At 42.0% G+C, this 17,337-nt stretch overlaps 1 protein-coding gene across 8 annotated transcripts in view; it reads left to right on the top strand.

The window, feature by feature from the left end:
* Nucleotides 1–17,337, top strand: part of RGS6 (regulator of G protein signaling 6) — a 564,384-nt gene that overhangs the window by 492,751 nt on the left and 54,296 nt on the right. For all 8 annotated transcript variants that reach the window (XM_055304454.1, XM_055304453.1, XM_055304455.1 and 5 more), the window contains one exon: nucleotides 13,933–14,043. In XM_055304454.1, coding sequence (XP_055160429.1) covers nucleotides 13,933–14,043 — 111 coding nt within the window. The remainder of the gene's footprint in view (nucleotides 1–13,932; nucleotides 14,044–17,337) is intronic.

Below are 17,337 nucleotides of genomic sequence, written 5' to 3'. Positions count from 1 at the left end.
ACCACCCTGAGATCACCACCTGAGCCAAAACCAAGAGTCAGATGCCCAACTGACTGCACCACCCCAGTGCCCCAAAATGAACGTCTTTCTTAAGTATGGTTCATGCATTTTTCTTCTTAAAGAAAGGACACTATTTTTCAGTTAGTTTTCCTAGATGACTTTTATACTGTGCTTTAAAACCACCAGTGGTCAGGGTCTTACAAAGTGCCACAAACTGCTTCCCTTTCCCTAAATAGCCTCAGACCATTACAACCTTTGAGTGTCTGTTTCTGCTTTTTTAGTTATTGGTTTGTTTTCTTGTTCCCAGTCAACAATCTATAGCAGACCAGGTGTTTCAGTTAGATATCGCTGAGTAACAACTGGCCTCAAAACCTAGTGGCTTCAAACAACAGGCATTTGCTACTGCTCACATGATTATGTGTCAGCTGGCTCCACTGGGTTCATGCTTGCATCCGTGTGCAGCCGTGGATTGGGGAGGCAGCTCTGGGATCATCTTGGCTTCAGCTGGTTTAGGATAACCTCAGCTGGGATACTGGGCTCTCCTTCACATAGTCTCTCATCCTCCAGCTCACATGAGAATAGCAGAATTTCGAGAGTGTAGAAGCAGGCAGAGCTTCTTGAGGCTGGGAACTGGCACTCTCACTTCTGCTGTATTTTATTGGCAAACACATGCCACAAGCCCAGACCAGATTCTAGGGCTGGAGAAATAGATTCTTTTTTAAAATTGATCTGCTATACCAGGAAATCAAATGATCAAGTTCCTTAGCCTTCGTCCTAAAGCAAGAGTAAAGAGTTTTTTCCAAGGGGTGTGCTCTTCTGAATTCAGACGATGAGCCTCAAGGCATAGGGTTTATGTCCTTGTAAACTCTGCTCAGAGGCCCTTTGGGTCGTATAGCTCACCAGCGTTCCCTCAGTAGTTAAAGTTACCAAATAAATGAAGTCTTACTGTCCTTTGCCAGAGTTCTCAAGGGAGCCCCTTTTTTACTTACCCAAGCCTTATAGCACTTGACAAACCAATTTGGGAATGCAAAACTCTATGCATTTTAGTTCAGCATTTGCCTGAAAAGTCTCTATGTTTTGTAGGGTTTCTGCAAAGACTTCTCCCCATTCACAGGGGCCCTGAGCTATGCCCAATCACTGCAGGAGTCACACCACGCTGCCCCACACAGATCGAGTTGTCTCATTTCGTATCCGCCTGTGTGCTTGGCTGTCCTTACCCTATCCCTGGGAGTCATTTGTGCACCACAGCTGACTGCTGAATTGGTTTTTTACATCATCTTGCTTGTCCATCTTAGGATCGCGGCTACTCTCTGAAACTGGATGCTGGTTCCTTCTCTGCCTCCCAGCCCTCCACGATCATGAAATGTAATTAACGAAATGAGATAAGACAGCAAGGGGCTGGATACCCTAAGGGTTATTAAAAACCTACTAGGGTGATGGAAGTCCAGGAATTTAATGCCTAATGATAATTTCGGGGAAGGAAAAAAGAGGCCAAAGAGGTCATCGCAACGTGGCCTTTATGTGATTCCAGACACCGTGAGATCCTTGCTTCTCCTTTTTCCCAGCCTACTTTAGGTGACAGAGAAGGAAAGATCAGAGGCAATGTAATAGCCAGGGCGATTGTATCCAGACCAAGACCTAGAAGCGCTGAAATATCTGGCCTGGTATATACTCTTCTTTCTGAGGGGCTAATTTCAGCTTCACGTCCCTTCACTCATCCCAAGTTTCCCCAAGGAATGTATTTTCTCTTGGTGATCCCCAATTTAGGAGTTCTTTATATCCTCTCTTTTTCTCACCTTCTCCAATGTGAAAAAAAAATGTGATGAATGAATGAATGAATGAATGAATGAATGGGAGACCAATGTTGCTCTTTGCTCTCCACAGTGCTACTTGGCTTTTCCCTTCCCTCTCTAGCCAGAGCCTCTTCCTATCCTGGTTCTCTTTAGTGCAGAGTCTGGAAAACTGCACATACAGTTTGAGGGGCTGCAAACACACTCTTCTAGTCACCTTTTCCACATTCAATTTCCAGGTTTCCTCCCCATGTAGAGGCCCCAATTTCCTAATGAGTGCTATAGCACCCTTGTATTATATTTCTAAAGTAGGAGTGATGGTCACTGGCCCAAAATGCTTTATACTCGATGCCTTCTTGTCCCACAGCTGCAAGCCATCCCTCACTGTCCATCTCCCTGGTCTCTGTGTCTCCATCTTCTCTCCCATCTGCTCTGTGGACCACAATCCATACGTGTGCATCACTCTAGGGGGCACTTCCAGGCACCCCTCAACCCATCACTTTTTCCTCCAACTCACCTTACTTTTTTTGTCATATTCTTTACAAAATGTAGCAAAATTATGTCATTGTTTTTTGCTAAGGGAGAAAGGATGAATTCTAAAACTTCTCTCTCAGATTTTTTTAAGTAGTTGGACTAAAAGTTTTCTAAATTTGCTATTGTTATTTCTTTCCTCTCTAGGTTTATCAAAGGTAGAACCTAATTAACAAACTGTATTAATAACCCCTTATTATATACATACAATTAGTTGACCCTTGAACAACGCAAGTTTGAACTCCACTCATACACAGAATTTTTTCAATAAATATAGGACAGTACTATAAATGTATTTTCTCTTCCTTATGATTTTCTTAACATTTTCTTTTTTCTGCTTTATTGTAAGAATACAGCACATCATACATATAACATACAAAATATGAATTGTTTATATTATTGGTAAGGCTTTGATCAATAGTAGCTATTAGCAGTTAAGTTTGGGGGAGTCAAAAGCTGTATGGATTTTTGACCACACTGGGGTTCAGTGCTCCAACTCCCATGTTGTTCGTGTTGTTCGAGGCTCAACTGTAATATATATAACATATATATGTCATATATATGAGTCCTCATATATAAAATATGTATATGTGTGTGCATGTATATGTATATATGTGTGTTTATAGTAACCCATGACTACTAGTTAAAGTTGTTAGAAGCCATGACTTTGCTCTTAGTTCAATGTGAGCATCATCCTGTGATCCAGAGAGCTGTTCACTATTTCATGGCACTTATAGTTCAATAATATTGACTGAATGACTGACCATGGACTCTACTCTTGACAGCCAGATAGTGAATTTCTTCCCCTTTCTACAAGGAAATGGAAAGAACTATGGGGATAAATTGGTCAGCTCCACACTCCACCCAGGAACCAGTTCAAAGCACCTGATGATGGTGGATAGCCTTTTTGCTAATGACTGGTGTGTCAGCATCTTCTAATGATGTGAGAATTTGGCATTTGATAATAACAACACCATATACTAATCAGAAGGAGGCAGAAATAAAGGGACAAGGATGTTAAAACTACTCAGTGAGAAGTCATGTTCCTAATGGACTTCCCCTGGATTTCTTGTATTTAGTTTTTTTCCATTTCTTCCTGTACTAGTTAGCTCAGGTGGCCATAACAAAATACCACAGACTGGGTGACATAAACAACAGACATCTATTTTCTCACAGTACCAGAAGTTGGAAGTCTATGATCAAGGTGCCAGCAGGGCTGGTTTCTGGTGGGGCCTCTTTTCTTGACTTGCAGATGGCCCCCTGCTTGCTGTGTCCTCACATGGCCTTTCCTCTGTGCACACACACACAGGCAAGAGAGCTCTGGTATCTCTTCCTCTCTTTATGATTTATGATGAAAGTCCTAGCAAAACAGAGCCCCACCCATGACTTCATTTAATCTTAGGCTCTATCTTCAAAACAATCACATTGCAGGGTTAGAGCTTCAACCTAAGAAATTTGGTTGCGGGGGGTGGGTGGCAGGACACTTCAGTCTGTAACACTTCCCTGTTCTGCCTTAGGCCCACCAACATACCCAAGGATCTGTGAGCATTGTTGCTTGTATGCTATCATGTGCCAGCTGTCTGCAAAGCTCTTTCCTTGCCTCTCTGTTCTCTCTCTATGCTTTTCCTATCCAACTCAAGTCTTCCTGTAGTCATTGATGTTGACTTTGGACTCAAACTTTCTATCAACCACTGCTACCTCCCTCATTGCCTACTGTCCCATTTCATTGTCTTTGTGTGTCTCCAGGAGACTCTGGTATCTTGTCTATGCACTGCAAGGAAGTGCATGTTCTGGGGGAAAGGAAGCCTCTCTAGCTAATGCTACAAAGAGCTGCCTTCATTAACTGCCCTTCACATTTCCATCACCTTCATCCTTTTTTTCAATTGTATTGCTTTGCTGCCAAGCAATAGAACCCCAGCTTGAACCCAGTTCAGCTAAAAAGAGCATGTGCTGACCCACAGAATACGAGGAGGAGCTGCAGAATTAAGCTCTGGGATGACCAGCGATACCACTAGGCTTAAGAATAGCTGGATCCAAGGGGTACCTGGTGACTCAGTCAGTTGAGTTGACTCTTGATCTCAGCTTGGGTCTTGATCTCAGGGTCATGAGTTCTAGCCTCATGTGAGTGTGGAGCCTACAAAAAAAAGAAGAAAGGAAAGAAAGAAAGAAAGAAAGAAGAAAGAAAGAAAGAAAGAAAGAAAGAAAGAAAGAAAGAAAGAAAGAAAGAAAGGGAAAGAAAGAAAGAAAGAAAGAAAGAAAGAAAAGAAAGAGAAAGAAAGAAAGAAAGAAAGAAAGAAAGAAAGAAAGAAAGAAAGAAAGAAAGAAAGAAAGAAAGAATAGCAGGAGCAAATAAATAATAGCTGGAGCCAGGACCTTCAACACTCCCAAGACTCCTTCACTACTTGTCCTGCCCCACTTTCCACGTTGGCGTCATCATCTTTCATCACAGACAGGTGTTAGAAAACAGGACTGTCTCCAGTCCCTGAACTTTGTGACCACAGATCCTACACTTGAAGCTAGAGAAAGAGAGTATTAGCCCAGCTTAGGTCAGTAAGGTATCCATTCAACTGTGGCCAGGAGCGCAGTTTATAAGTACATGGCAGCGCCTAAAGTAGCCCTGGTGCAGCCCTATGTGTTGGGGTGCAATTCCCAGAAGATAGGTAAAATTGAGCAAGAACCCAGAGATGTCTTCTGGGCTAGTTCACGCATTCTGGAGGGCTACTCACCACCCAGGATCCCTAGCTGCTTCACTCAAACCCCAAGTGACACAGCACAGGGGTCAACCTAACCAAATGCACTCACTATATTCCTGGATGGCATTTCTGTCTCCCTTTGTACCTCTTTTCACACCTAAGAAATGGCGTTGCACAGCCCTGGTGCAGACCCAAAGGTATTCTCTCTGCATGAAGCTTAGGTCTTATCCTAGGTAACCAACCCTTTGTTTCTTTCCTCTGTATCCCACTTTGGGGATACCTTTAGGATACCACCTCCAGGGGAGATGAAAGAGACAAGAGAGCAGGGACAAGATGAGCAGTGCTTGCTTTCACTCCACCCCTTGTACGGTTTCTGGCCAGTCTCATGGTGTTGAGAAGCATAGGGAAGAGGAGAGCCCCTTCCATCGCTTCCTGGTGTGGGGTACTCTTTCACCTTCTCTCAGTCCTCTGCCACCACAATTATGGAGTTAACCTTCTCTGCCCCTCTCTCTGAGAAGGATCAACCCCCCAAAAGTTAGGAGAGGAGTTAAGGCAACGGACTACTAAGAGCCAAAGCCACTCAGAGGAACCTCCAAGAGAAGGCACTTTGCTGTCTCCTGTCTTTTCCATGCAGTGGTGACAAACAGGACACAGGCAAGCATAGATTCATGAACACTGAGTTTATTTGCATAGGTTGTAACAATGACAGTCCAATAAAACATGTTGGTGCCATTCCTAAAAAGTCCATGCCAGCCTTGTATACACCTTTTACCTACCACCACACCCTCTGTTAAGTGACTTCATTCTCTACCTTCTGGACAAATGCCTCTCATATTACACCTGTGGAAGATAGAATAATAGTCCCTCAAAGATGCCCAGGTCCTAATCCCCAGAATCTATAACTGTGTTAGGTTACACGGCAAAGGGGGATTATGTTTGCAGATGGAATTAAGGTTAGTAATCAGTTAACCTAACATAAGGGGATTACCCTGGATTATCCAGGTGGGCCCAGTGTGACTAAGAGACTCTTTGTTGTAGACAAGGGAGGCAGAAGGGTCAGTGTCAGAGTGATGTGACATGAGCCACCCTTGACCAGGTATTGCTGGATTTGAAGAGGCTCTCCAGGAGCGAAGAAATATGGGATACCACTACTAGATGGGAGGGAAAGGCAAGGAAATGTATTTTCCCCTTGAGCCTCCAGAAGGAACATGATCCTGCTAACACCTTGACTTTAGTCCCACAATGTCCATTTAAGACTTCTGACCCCTTAGAACTATAAGATAATACATTTGTGCTTTTAAGTATGTAGCAGTTTGTTCCAACAGCTGTAAGAAACTAATATACCATCCAATATCTCACTTCCTCTTAGAATCTCAAGATCTTCCTTTCTAAACTACCTTTAAAAATGTCCACGTCTTGGGCACCCTGGGTGGCCCAGCGGTTTAGCACCGCCCTCAGCCCAGGGCCTGATCCTGGGGACCCAGGATCGAGTCCCATGTCAGGCTCCCTGCATGGAGCCTGCTTCTCCCTCTGCCTGTGTCTCTGCCTCTCTCTCTTCTCATGAATAAATAAAATAAAATCTTTTTTTAAAAAAATGTCCATGTCTCAGGGCACCTGAGTGGCTCAGTTGGTTAAGCATCCAGCTCTTGGTTTCATTTCAGGTCATAATCTCAGGGTGGTGAGATTGAACCCCTTGTCGGGCTCTGCATTCAGTGGGGAGTCTGCTTGAGATTCTCTCTCTCCCTCTGCCCCTCCCTACTCCCTCTTTAAAAAACAAACAAATTCCAAGTCTCTTGCTTGATCAGAAGGTCCTGGTGTAGCCCTAATTCTTTTCTTTTTTAAAAAAGATGTTATTTATTTATTCATGAGAGACACAGAGAGAGAGAGGGAGGCAGAGACACAGACAGAGGGAGAAGCAGGCTCCATGCAGGGAGCCTGATGTGGGACTCGATCCCAGGACTCCAGGATCATGCCCTGGGCCAAAGGCAGGCGCTAAGCCACTGAGCCACCCAGGGATCCCCAGCCCTGTCTAATTCTGATGATTCAGTCAGTACATCCCACTTCTACCAATAAAATATTACATTCAAAATGTACATACTATCTTCTTTACAAAGCCTCTAACAAACTTTATTTATGTAGCTATACTCTAACAAAATCGCTGTATGTCTTCCAATACAACAAATTTCCCTGTTGATCAATGCTGTCTACCATCTGCGCTGGTTGACTGATTAGTGATCATGCTGATTTGTTCTCTGTTGCTTCGGTGCATATTGCAGGACTTCTGCAGGAGGTTCTTACCTCTCTCTTCACGTGTTCTTCCACATATAGTCAGGGTCCCATCTGAACCCTGCTCTGAGAAAGCACGACGTGGGGTGAGGCCATAGGAACTTCATTCACACCTAATGCCGGTTACATAGTCCTATCTCGTGCTCTTAATTTCAGTGGTTATAAAAATCCCTCCTTGGGCTCTCAACCACTTCTCTAGAACCATCATCATCATTAATCTCACCACCTCTTCTCCACCTTCTGAAGGTATCCCCTAATTTCTCTTAGAGACCTGGCTGAGAGCCAATGTTTCATTACAACTTGTGTCCTCCTAGCTGTTCCCTGGCCTTGTAAGGTGCTGCCGCCTTGGGCTGGCCAGCACAGCAGCTGTCTTCATTAGGCAATGACTAACAGGCCGCCGAAAGGCAGGCTCCCCCGAGTGCCTGAGTACTCAGAATTCTCACCCAGCCTCTCCTAAGCCTCCCCTGCCTCCCCTCACCCCAGGTACTTCTGCTGGGCTCCATCCAGGAACCTAGGTATGGCGTGGCCGGTCAGACCTGCCTTCACCAGTTGTAGGTGTGGCCACATAAAACAAGCTAGAGAGGCATCCAGTGCAACCTCTAGCTCATCTCACAGAAATCTGAGGAGGGGTAAGGAAGGCAGGGAAGGAAATCTTGTTTTCCCATCCCCATGTATTATTACTTGAGGGAAATCCATTTCTGGTTTTTAAAAACATCCTCCAAGACGCCTGGTGGCTCAGTGGTTGAGTGTCTGCTTTCAACTCAGGTCCTGATCCCAGGATCCCAGGATCCCAGGATCGAGTCCCATATCCCCGCAGGGAGCCTGCTTCTCTTTCTGTGTATGCCTCTCTATGTCTGTCATGAATAAATAAATAGAATCGTTTTTAAAAATTAAATTAAAAAATAAAATAATTTTTAAAATCCTCCATAACTTAAAATTAGTTAGGAGACACACTCCCCCACTCCAAACACACATACCCTTTGCCTTGGGTTGCTTAGGTAGAAGTCTTTCATTTGAGATTGGGGCCACTGGAGACTGAGGTTATTGGAATGGCTAGGGGCACATTCTGGGAGACAAAAGGGTCTCCATTGAAGAGAGCCATGGACTACACCCACCATCTCAAATTCTGAGAATGCAGTGGACACCCAAGTACATCATAATCAGGAAAGCCTCACCACCTCACCATGCCTCAGACACATCTCCCATTGGCCCGTCATCCCTCAAACAGGATTGAGGTTATCAGCTGCTGCTTTGTTTTTGTGGCATCTTGAGCGAAGGAGTCAGGTGGTCAAGTGTGTCCTCTCCAGCCTCATGGCCACATTCTTTCACGTTCCTTGCAGTGGGTTGAATAGTGGCCTCCAATGGGGTATGTGCAAGTCCCAGTCCATGGGCCCCATGAATGTGACTTTATCTGGGAAAAGAGTCTTTACAAATACAAATTAGGGATCTTGAGGTGAACTTGTCCTGGATTATCCCTGTGGACCCTAAATCCAATGACAAGCAAGAGAGAGAAGGGAAGAAGGCCCAGACCCAGAGGAAAAGTCATGTGAGGACAGAAGTAGAAATTGGAGTTACATACCTACATGCCAAGGACTGCCTGGAACCAACAGAAGCTGGAAGAGGTGAGGAAGGATTCTTCTCCCTCAAGCCCTCAGAGGGGGCATAGGCCTGCTGACACCTTGATTTCAGAATTCTAGCCCAGGAATGAGAGTAGACTTCTGTCATTTTAAGCCACCAAGTTAGTGGTCATTTGTTATAGCAGCCCTAGGTGACTGTTATGTACTTTAATGTGCAACCCATTTCTTTCAGAAAGGATGGAATTATCCCATGTGGCAAAGGATGGCTCCCTGTGGAGCTGTCACAGCACAGGCTTGTAGTCTGAGCCTTCCTGCCACGGTGCTGCCCCAGAGCCTTAAGATGCTACAAAGCTCTTAGGGGTGAAGGCTCGCCCGGGCACACTGTCTACTTTGTACTCCTACAAGGACAACATGCCTCCACTGTGCATGCTGGTTGCAATCACATATCTTACACGTGTAGAAGACTTGGAAGATTCTTTTGAAATGCTTTCCCACTTTTTCTCAAATGGTCCTGAGTGCTCAGCAAGGCCATTATGTAACATGGTGAGCTTGACAAAGAGCACTTAAATGGTTCACCCGAAAATAAGAACTAAGGTTTTCCAATTTGGACCAGTGCTCCTTCTACCCCCTCCCCTGGGCAACAGGCCACACCTGGGACAGCGAGGAGGCTGTGAGGCTATAGGAAACACGGAGTCATGTTTAAAACCAGAAGTATCCCAGGCTCCTTCATTTTGCTTGGATGAATAAAATGTGTGTCCTGAGCCCCTGGGAAAATTAAAGAATAAGTTGTGGTGCTTCCCAGACCTCAGTGTGCATATAAATCACCCGAGGAATCAGATTAAAATGCAGTTTCTGACTCTATATGTCTGGGGTGGCACTTGAGATTCTGCATTTCTTGGAAGCTCTCAAGTGATAACTGTACTGCTGGTTTGCAGACCACACTTTTTGAGTAGCAATGAGATGTAGCTGCTGGCTAATTTCTTCAACTTTCAGCAGTAATTGACCGTGCTTGCTCTCTGCAATTCAGTATTAAGAACGGTGGCTCTGAATTTATCATTTCAGGAGAGATTGGTGACTCTCAAGTTGTCAGTGCTTAGAGAAAAGTTTTATTGTGAATTGATAACCATAAAAATATTCATATCTTTTGGCCCAAAATTTCCATTTATGGGTGTTAATTCTAAATAAGTAACCCAAAAGATGGAAAAACCAGTATGAACAATGGTGTCCTAAAACACTTTAAATTCTGTGTCTAGTATAAAGGAAATGATTATGTTAATTATTATAAATTCACTCAAGACAATATTGTGGACATATGTTTATTTTCTCTCCCCCTCAAAAACAATATGTAAGCAAAGGAATAGAAATGGTATAAACTGACATAGTCAACAAATTAATGGATTAAGAGTTTCAACAAATTTTTCCAAGATTGAGAGTCTATGGAATTAGGGCATAACCATGGTCTCCTATCTCTATTTTTTAACTGGGTGGTGGGTATAAGGGTGATGTCCTTACAATTTTTATGTCTTTCTATATCCCGGAAATATTTCAAAATTTAATTTAAAAAAGAAGGTTGGGGACAGAGTGAAGAACATTATATCCTACATATTAAGAGTGTAAGTATTAAAACAAAGTGAACCAGATTACCCAACAAAATCTGTTCTTGGCTCTTGAAGTTCTAGAGACCATGGAAGTTAAGAATAAAGCATGAGGCTAACCCAGACGAATGGGTAAAGTCTGTCTCTGGATTTTTGGATGCCTAGATCCATGCCCTGTAGGAAATCATCTCTCCCCTGTTTCTACCACCATAAAAGATGGGCAATTTATTCTTCAGAAAAATTGAGTCATATCAGCTCAGAATTCAGGCACCTTACGTCATAAAGAGCTAGGTGAAAACAAGCAGATTAACAGAAGATCTATATACTGAACAGTGGGACCATCCACCCCTCCTCTGCCTGGCTCTCAACTGTCCAGGAGCCAAATGTATATATGCCCACAGGCAAGAGACTCAGAAAATACAATCTGTGGGCCAAGTCACGCCATTCTACTGTTTTTGCAAATAATGCTTTATTGGAACACAACCACACACATTCATTCATGAATTATTTATAACTGCTTTTTGCTGCAACAGAAGAGCTGAGTTATTGCAACAGTGACCTTCTGGCCTGTAAAATCTGAAATATTTACTGATTCTTACAGAAAACATTTACTTACCCGTGCTCTAGAGAAAAATCAATGTCCCCTGAGGAGAGGCCCCAAATCCCTCATTTGGAGATCTAGTGAAAAAAAGTCTGGTGAGCTGCCCATGACCTGACGATGAAGCCCTGTCCACATACACCTGTGTCTCCAAGCAGGTTTTAGTATCTTACTCTTACACACAAGCAGATGTGTGTAAGATTTTCCAGACACTCAAGGGAAACCCCAGTGTGAAGGATTGTGATGCAAACAAGAGCAAAAGCGACTTGGAGGAACCAAAAACTATTCAAAAAACAGAAAACAAAAATATGGAATTAATATCCTCAGAATGTTAATATTGGGGGCACCCGGGTGGCTCAGTCAGTTGAATGTCTGACTCATGATTTCAACTCAGATCATGATCTCAGGGTTGTGGGATTGAGCCCCATGTCCAGCTCTGTACTCAACAAGGAGTCTGCTTGAGATTTTCTCTCCCTGCCCCTCCCCCTCCACTCACACTCTCTCTCTTCTCTGTCTCTAATATATATATATATATATATATATATATATCTATATCTTAATCTATATCTTATATATATATATATATATATATATATATATATATATATCTTAAGAAGAAATAAGGATGCCTGGGTGGCTCAGCATCTGCCTTCGGCTCCCAGGATCAAGTCCCATATCAGGCTCCCTGCGAGGAGCCTGCTTCTCCCTCTACCTATGTCTCTACCTTTCTCTCTGTGTGTCTCTCATGTCTCTCTTCTTTTAAATAAAGAAGAAATATTAATATCAGATATCAGAAGTTATTTCATCTATGAATCAAGAACTAGATCCTATCATAAACAAGAGTGAACTCTGGAGACTTAAGAAAGTGATAGCCCAAATTAAATAAATAAATAAATAAATAAATAAATAAATAAACAAACAAACAAACAACCAGATAGGAAGGACTGTCAAGCAAAAAGACAAAAAAGATGAAAAGTGGCAGGGCAGAAGAACATTCTAGAAAAAAAAATCTAAGAAAATTAGATTACCAATCCAGAATGTCCAACATCCAACTAGAAAGAATTATAGCAAGAGAAGACCAAGGAAATGAAGGGCATGAAATTAGCAAAGAAATAATACTTCTGGGAAATGATATTTTTTAAATTTCTTGCACCTTGTACCCAGCATAGTAAATAGAAATAACCAGCAAGGGCCAGGGTGAAATTTTAAGGCACTACAACCATACAGAGAAGACACTGTTTCAAGAAAGGAGAGACCTAAAGCCAAAAAACAAGAATCGAACTGAAGCCAGACTTCTCAGCAGTAACACTGGATGTCAAAATATGCAGTAGAGCAACGCCCTCAGAATTCTGTAGGAAGGTGATTTTTAATTTGGGGTTCTGTGTCCAGCACTTTCAGTCAAGTATCAAGATAGAATAAAAATATGTTTCTACCTGAAAAGCTTTAAAATAGTTTTTATGTGTCTTTTCTTAGGAAACTACTCAAGGAGTGTTTCAACCCAACCAGGGAGTAAAACCAGTCAACAGATGTGAAGCCCAGAAAAGCAAGGGCTCCACACATAAGTGAAGGACATCCCAAGAGGGCGATGTGACATCACATGTGTGGAACAAATAGTCCAGTCTGGAGCAAGAGTACTCAAGACTTGGAAGCGAGGGCCTCTGAGAGACAGGGAGACAGAACTGAACAACGATTATGTATTGTCTTTAAGATATGGAAAAATTATTGCTAGATGTTTTACAGATTTGTTAGAACACTTGAGGAGGGTAGTAGGCTACTTAGTTCAGCAGAAAACAATTTGTATCTAGTTTAATAATGTGGACGCTGACTATTGATTTAACAAAAATTATTATATGTCTCCTAGGAGGATCATGAGAGGAGGTAGAGTGGGGGTAAGTTGGGGACTGGTGAAGGGAAAGTTAAATTCTCATCTAAAATAGATATTCAAGGGGTGCCTGGATGGTTCAGTGATTGAGCATCTGCCTTCAGCTCAGGTCATGATCCCAGGGTCCTGGGATCGAGTCCCACATCAGGCTCCCCATGGGGAGCCTGCTTCTTTCTCCCTTTGCATATGTCTCCGCCTCTCTCCGTGTGTCTCTCATGAATAAATAAATAAAATATTTTTAAAATAAAATAAAATAATCAAGAACAACTGTAAAAACAAAATTTAGAAATATACAGGTAAGTCCTTAAGGAAACAGAATGGTAGAAAGTGGATGTCTCTGTGAGAAAGGATGGGAGAAAAAAAATCTCTCTCTTCTCTTTTTTTTTTCTTTCTAAATTTGCTATTTGTGTGTGTATGTGAAATCACTTAGTACTGTTTTATTGTTTTAAAAAGATTATATGGCTGTTTAAATTATAACTGAAAAAACTAAGTCGCTTTGTGGAAAAATGCTTGTAATGCATTCCCTCCTTTTGGTCTAGCAGGATTTTAGTCTATGAAATAAGGACATTCCCCAGTTGGGAACCCGTGGCTGGCAGCCTGGAGGAACTCTGGTGTCCTTGGTGTGACCCAGATGTCCTGAGATCCATAGTCTCTGTGAGGGGTAACACACAAGCAGGTGTAGACCTATCAGTCAGGATAACCGCAGCCAGGAAGGGTGCGCCAGGGTCCAGGTAAAGAGGAAAGTGGGGAAAAGATATAAAATGCATATGTATAATATGACTGCATGATGCAAAAATGATACACTGGCCATGAGAAGGAAACAGGCAGAAATGAAACAGTTGAGTTTATCAGAGGTGGAAGTGAAGGTGTTTTTCCTTTAACTTAGAATTATACGAAGACAGTTTTAATGTTTGTGTAAAACAGCATACAAGTTTTTATGGGAAATCAGCGGCATTCTTTGCTCTGCTTCCCTCCTGCAGCTTAATTGCTTACACGGAACAGTATGTGGAATATGATCCTTTGATCTCCCCAGCCGAGCCGTCCAATCCCTGGATCAGCGACGATATCACTTTTTGGGACATAGAGATGAGGTAAAAAATAATAATAATATTAATTTTGTTAAAAAGTGTGAATGTTTGAGAAGGAAAGAGATGTGGGGGGAAGATCATGAGATAGTGAGATTCCATTATTTCCTATCTTAATTTTATTATTTTTATCACTAGAACAGAAAGCCTTCAAGTTACCTCCTAAGTTCTGCTTGCACATGGCCCTGCCTCCCTATGCCTATGGTTTGTGCATGGATCCTTAGTGGCTTCCTCTGACCTCTCTCTGCCCCTGGGATATCATGCTAACAGGGACAGTCCTTCACATTTCTTAGTTCTTTTCTTTTCTTTTTTATTTATTTATTTATTTTTAGAGAGAGAGAGCATGATGGGGTGGGGGGCGGGATGGAGAAGCAGATCATGACTCCAGCCAAAACCAAGAGTCAGGGCCTCAACTGACAGTGCGGCGTTTCCTAGTTATGATTGCTGGAGGGGAAAAAGTCTGTTGGCCAAATTTTTTATCTATATATAACAGTGGCAACAACAATAGTTAAGTGTTACCACTGACTCAGCACTGGCCACGTAGTACGGGAGTGCCTGGAGTCCCCACGGCAGGTAAACATTATTCTCATCATTTAACAGAGGAGGAAACTGAGGCACAGGGGAGTTAATGAATTTGCTCAAGGTCACACAGCGAGTGGGTAGCAGAGTTAGGATCAGAACCCAGACAGCAGGTTCCAGAGCTGTGGTTTTCATGGCTCTGCTCCTCAGGAGGAACTGCAAGGGGCTCTTTGCCTGTGAGGGAAGCTAGTGGGTTTACTTAACAGCTGAGAAGCCGAAGCCCGGAGGGACCTGGACCAGAGTCAGTCACAGAGGGAAGTGCACAGACAGATCTCATGTGGTGTGTGGTGTGCCCCTGCACCCTCTGCCCCTCGGCTAGAGTTTTTATTTCATTTTTCTTTCCTGTATATCACCCTCATCTGCTTTCATTCTTGCTCTGTTTCTGGTTTCTTTTCTGGAAATGAAGAAAAATAAACCTTACAAAAAGTAATAAAAGTCTGGGGCGCCTGGGTGGTTCTGTCAGTTAAACATCTGCCTTCGGCTTAGGTCATGGTCTCAGGGTCTTGGGATTGAGCCTCCCACCTGTTGGGTTCCCTGCTCAGGAGGGGAGTCTGCTTCTCCCTCTTCCTCTGCCCCTTTGTCACTCGTACTCTCGTGTGCTCTCTCGCTGTCTCTCAAATAAATAAATAAATCTTTTTTAAAAAGATGAGAAATCTTTTTAAAAAGTAATAAAAGTCTTTTATTACTCTTATATTTTGCTTGTTATAGAAAGTTCAAACTATTCAGATGTGCTTAATGAAGAAAAGTCACTCTCCCTCTCATCCAATGTCACTTTCCAGAAAGAGTCTTTGTTTAGGATCTAATGCATAGGCCCCAAACTGAGCCAGGGCACCCTGGGCCGCTGCAGGGAATTCACAGGATTACCCTGGGCTACTCGAAACCCCTGGGGAAGCACGGTTGACATCTGATGTGTGTCAGAGACTACATGAAGTACTGCTGGAGGCCCTTCCCTGTTTTCAACATTTCACTTTACATTCCTTTCAGTGATGTCATATCTTTGTAAATCTGGGTTTTCAGGGCAGTTGCTAGATAAAAAGCCAGTACTGTACATCAAAATGGAACAGAAAATGAGCATGTTGGGTTCCAGTCTGATTCCAAAGTACAAGAAGATCTACGGTGCTCAACAGGCCCACATGGTGGTTGCTTAAGAATGAAGTAAACCTTGTTTTTTTCTTTCAGTTTGTATGTACTTTATAGCTACTAAGTTTTTAGGACATAAATATATATTAAGTCTTCTGGACCTGACTATTTAAAAGACAAAGCTATTACATGGTTTGTTTGGGTTTTTTTTTTTTGGCCCAGAGGCACCATGCAAACGTTACTGAGACACTAAGGGTACGGTGAACTTGGGAAGTTTGGGAAGTTTTGATTTAGAGTCTATCCTTTTAGATTCTTACCTACATACAATATCATATTCTATTGCATAAATTAATTCATTATATATACATTGTCTCATAATTTTTTAAATAGCACATCAAGGGAATATTTCTCTGTAAATACATATAAACTCACCTTACCTTACCCTTTTCAATAACTATGTAGTGTGCCCTTGCATGAGTGTAGTATAAAGTATTTAACAAATCTCCAGGTTGTAAACATGAAGGTTATATCCCCCCCCTTTTTTTTTGGCTAGTGTAAAAAATGATATTAAAGACATTCTTATACACAAGTCCAATTATTGCTTTAGGATAAATTTCCAGGAGTGGAATTGCTAGGCCTGGTATGTATATTTTGATTTTAGTTTATATGGCCAGATTCCTCTTGAGCAAAGTAATACCATTTTTTTTCATGCCTTCAGCTTAAAAGTGTCCATTTCCCACATTTATCACCAACCCAAATGTTATCAATCTTTGTCATCTTTACAAGTGTAATAAGTTAAAATAAAAATCCCATTTCTTTTTCACTTCTTTGTTAAGAGACTAGAGAATCTTTTCTCATGGTTGGTATTCATTTTTCTCTTGTGTTTTGACTGTTTTGTGTTCTTCACTTACTTTTCTAGTGGCATGTTTTGCTTTGGACATTGAGATATAAAACAGTTACATTTACTTGGATTATATATTTTATCTTTTTCCTGGTATTTCATGTTTTCTGGATCTTATTCTTTTTGTTTCTTTTCCTCTTCCCTGATTTTTGCTTTACTAATCAAGTGTTGTATTAGCTTTCCTTACCCTAGTTTCTATTCTAGTCATATTTACTTTTAAATGTCTTAAATTATGGGCAGCCCTGGTGGTGCAGTGGTTTAGCGCCGCCTGCAGCCCGGGGTGTGATCCTGGAGACCTGGGATCGAGTCCCACATTGGGCTCCCTGCATGGAGCCTCCTGTGTCTTCTCCCTCTGCCTGTGTCTCTGCCTCTATCTCTGAATAAATAAATAAAACCTTTAAAAAATAGAGTTTTTTAAATTCTAACTAATGGCATCAATTCATACAAATAATAATAAAGTGTTTAAAATAAAGAATAGAATAAAATAGATTTCCCTCCTCCAAATCCCATTCTTCTCGATAGATTTGTTAACCTGATATATTTTAAACCAACATTTTGGGACTTATATTTCTCCATCAACATTAAATGAAAAATAGTTTATAGATGAGTATCTTTTTTCTAATAGTTCTGATGTGTCCTACATCATCTCTTCTAATCTGATCCAAGAATTTAAATCTTTCTTTAACTCAAGGTATTTTCTCTCCTTTTCTTTTTAATCACTACTACTCTTTCTTCTGTTT

The sequence above is a fragment of the Nyctereutes procyonoides genome, unplaced genomic scaffold, assembly GCF_905146905.1.
Source record: "Nyctereutes procyonoides isolate TBG_1078 unplaced genomic scaffold, NYPRO_anot_genome, whole genome shotgun sequence".
Classification (NCBI taxonomy): domain Eukaryota; kingdom Metazoa; phylum Chordata; class Mammalia; order Carnivora; family Canidae; genus Nyctereutes; species Nyctereutes procyonoides.
The sequence above is the reverse complement of the archived record's forward strand: the minus strand, read 5'-3'. Positions and strand labels throughout refer to the sequence as shown.